The 2,105-nt window shown below is 58.3% G+C and overlaps 1 protein-coding gene across 1 annotated transcript; it reads left to right on the forward strand.

The window, feature by feature from the left end:
* Positions 1–490: 490 nt before the first annotated feature.
* LOC127038352 (chemerin-like receptor 1) lies at positions 491–1,564 on the forward strand. The gene has a single exon (XM_050930936.1). It carries the CDS (start codon positions 491–493, stop codon positions 1,562–1,564), a length of 1,074 nt encoding a protein of 357 aa, XP_050786893.1.
* The last annotated feature ends 541 nt before the right edge of the window (positions 1,565–2,105 follow it).

Genomic DNA, 2,105 nt, shown 5'->3' on the forward strand with positions numbered 1-2,105 from the left:
AGTTGCGCAGCCTCAGGATTTTCCTAGCCCAGCCAGTAACCACAGCGATGTGGCAACACGGCTGGATCTGGGAAAGTATCAGTTGGATGCAATTACCCTGTTTCCTTGGTACCACACAGCTAAATGTTTTGAGGCCTGGCTGACTCAGGAAGGCTGGGCATGGGACTGGAGGCCTTTCCCCCGTCAGGGGTGCTGGCTCAGATTGGGCCCCAAGGCGGGGACTGGCTGGCTCAGGGGGGCAGGTAATGGGGCATGGGCCTCTTCCCCTCTAGGGGGTGCTGGCCCCAATCCAAGCCCAGGGTGGGGGCCTTGGTGTCTTAGGGGGTCAGTCCGAGTGGGGAATGGGACATGTGATCTTTCCCCTATAGGGGGCGCTGGCTCCCATCCAGCCCCATGAGGGGGACTGGCTGGCTCAGGAGGGGTGGGGAATGGGGCACGGGGCCTTTCTCCTTATGGCCAATGACTCCTTTCCTGCACGTTCTCCTTCAGCATGGCTGAAAATGCCTCCTTCCCCTACGACTATGATGGAGACTATGAGGACGACTCCAGCGTGGAGGCCGGCGCCAGGCTGCGTGGCACTATGCACGTGGTCTCCATGGTGATCTATTCCATCGCCTTTGTGTTGGGGGTGACAGGCAATGGGCTGGTCATCTTCATTACTGGCTTCCGGATGAAGAGGACGGTCAACGCCATCTGGTTCCTCAACCTGGCCATGGCCGACTTCATCTTCACCTTCTTCCTCCCGCTCGGCGTGGCCTACGTGGCCCTGGGCTTCCACTGGCCCTTTGGCAGGGCCATGTGCAAGATCAACACCGCCGTGGCCTTCCTCAACATGTTCACCAGCGTCTTCCTCCTCACCACCATCAGCGCCGACCGTTGCGTCACTGTGGCCTGGCCGGTCTGGGCCCAGAACCACCGCACGCCCCGGCTGGCCTCTCTGGTGGCCGTGGCCGTTTGGTTGGCAGCCCTTGCTCTCAGCTGCCCCTATGTGGTTTTCCGGGACACTGGGAGCTCCCCTTTTCAGGAGAACGTCACCCACTGCTACAACAACTATGCCCTGTCGGATGGCTTCCAGGGGGAGGAAATGGCTGGGCTGAGGGAGAGCCGGCACCAGGCCATGGTGCTGACCCGGTTCATGGTTGGCTTTCTGGTGCCATTCACTGTCATCCTGGCCTGCTACATAGTCATCGCGGCCAAGATGAGGAGGAACCAGCTGGCTCGCTCTGGTAGGCCCTACAAGATCATGGTGGCCGTGGTCACGGCCTTCTTCCTCTGCTGGTTCCCCTACCACGTCTTCTCCTTCCTGGAAGTGTCAGTCACTGCGGTGACGCCCCAGCTTCAGTCACTCCTGGCAGTGGGAATCCCACTGGCCTCAGGCCTGGCCTATCTCAACAGTTGCCTCAACCCCCTCCTCTACGTCTTCGTGGGCCGGGATTTCAGGGAGAAGCTCAGGAGCTCGGTGCTGTCGGCCTTCGAAGGCGCCTTCAGCGAGGTCTCCTGCCAGTCCTCCCTCCCAGCCAGCAAAAGCAAGGCCAGTGCAGAGGCTGAGTGTCACCTGGTGTAGAGGGGATGGGTTGGCTCAGGGGTCTTTCCTCTATAGGGGCACCGGCTCCCAACTAGCCAAAAGGAGGTCATGGAATGGGACATATTGTTACCAGCTTTGCCTTTTACTTTGGAGTAAGCTCATTTATTAGGATTACTTTTCTGGGGGGAGGAGGGAGGTTCTGTGCTTCTATCAATGTGCTGTTTGTGTCACTTGTCTTCTCATACGGAGCTCGACTTCTCCCTGCTGCAAGTTTCCTCCCAATGGAGCTGTCCTGCAGGACCTCGGTTCCCCAGGGCTGCGGTCTTCCAGCCCCAGAATCACACACACACACACACACACACACACACACACACACACACACACACACACACACACACACACAAACGTCGAGCAGCACCTCCAAGCCGCCACCCTCATATGTCCCTGGTTCAGCATGTCCCTATCCCCACTGTCACGTTACAATTATGCTGGGAGTAACCCACTTGATGAGCAAACCCCACAGGACTTTTGGGCACTGCAGGGCTCTATCTATAGTCATAGTGAAGATACCAAAGAAAGG

Source organism: Gopherus flavomarginatus, chromosome 20, assembly GCF_025201925.1.
Source record: "Gopherus flavomarginatus isolate rGopFla2 chromosome 20, rGopFla2.mat.asm, whole genome shotgun sequence".
NCBI lineage: Eukaryota > Metazoa > Chordata > Testudines > Testudinidae > Gopherus > Gopherus flavomarginatus.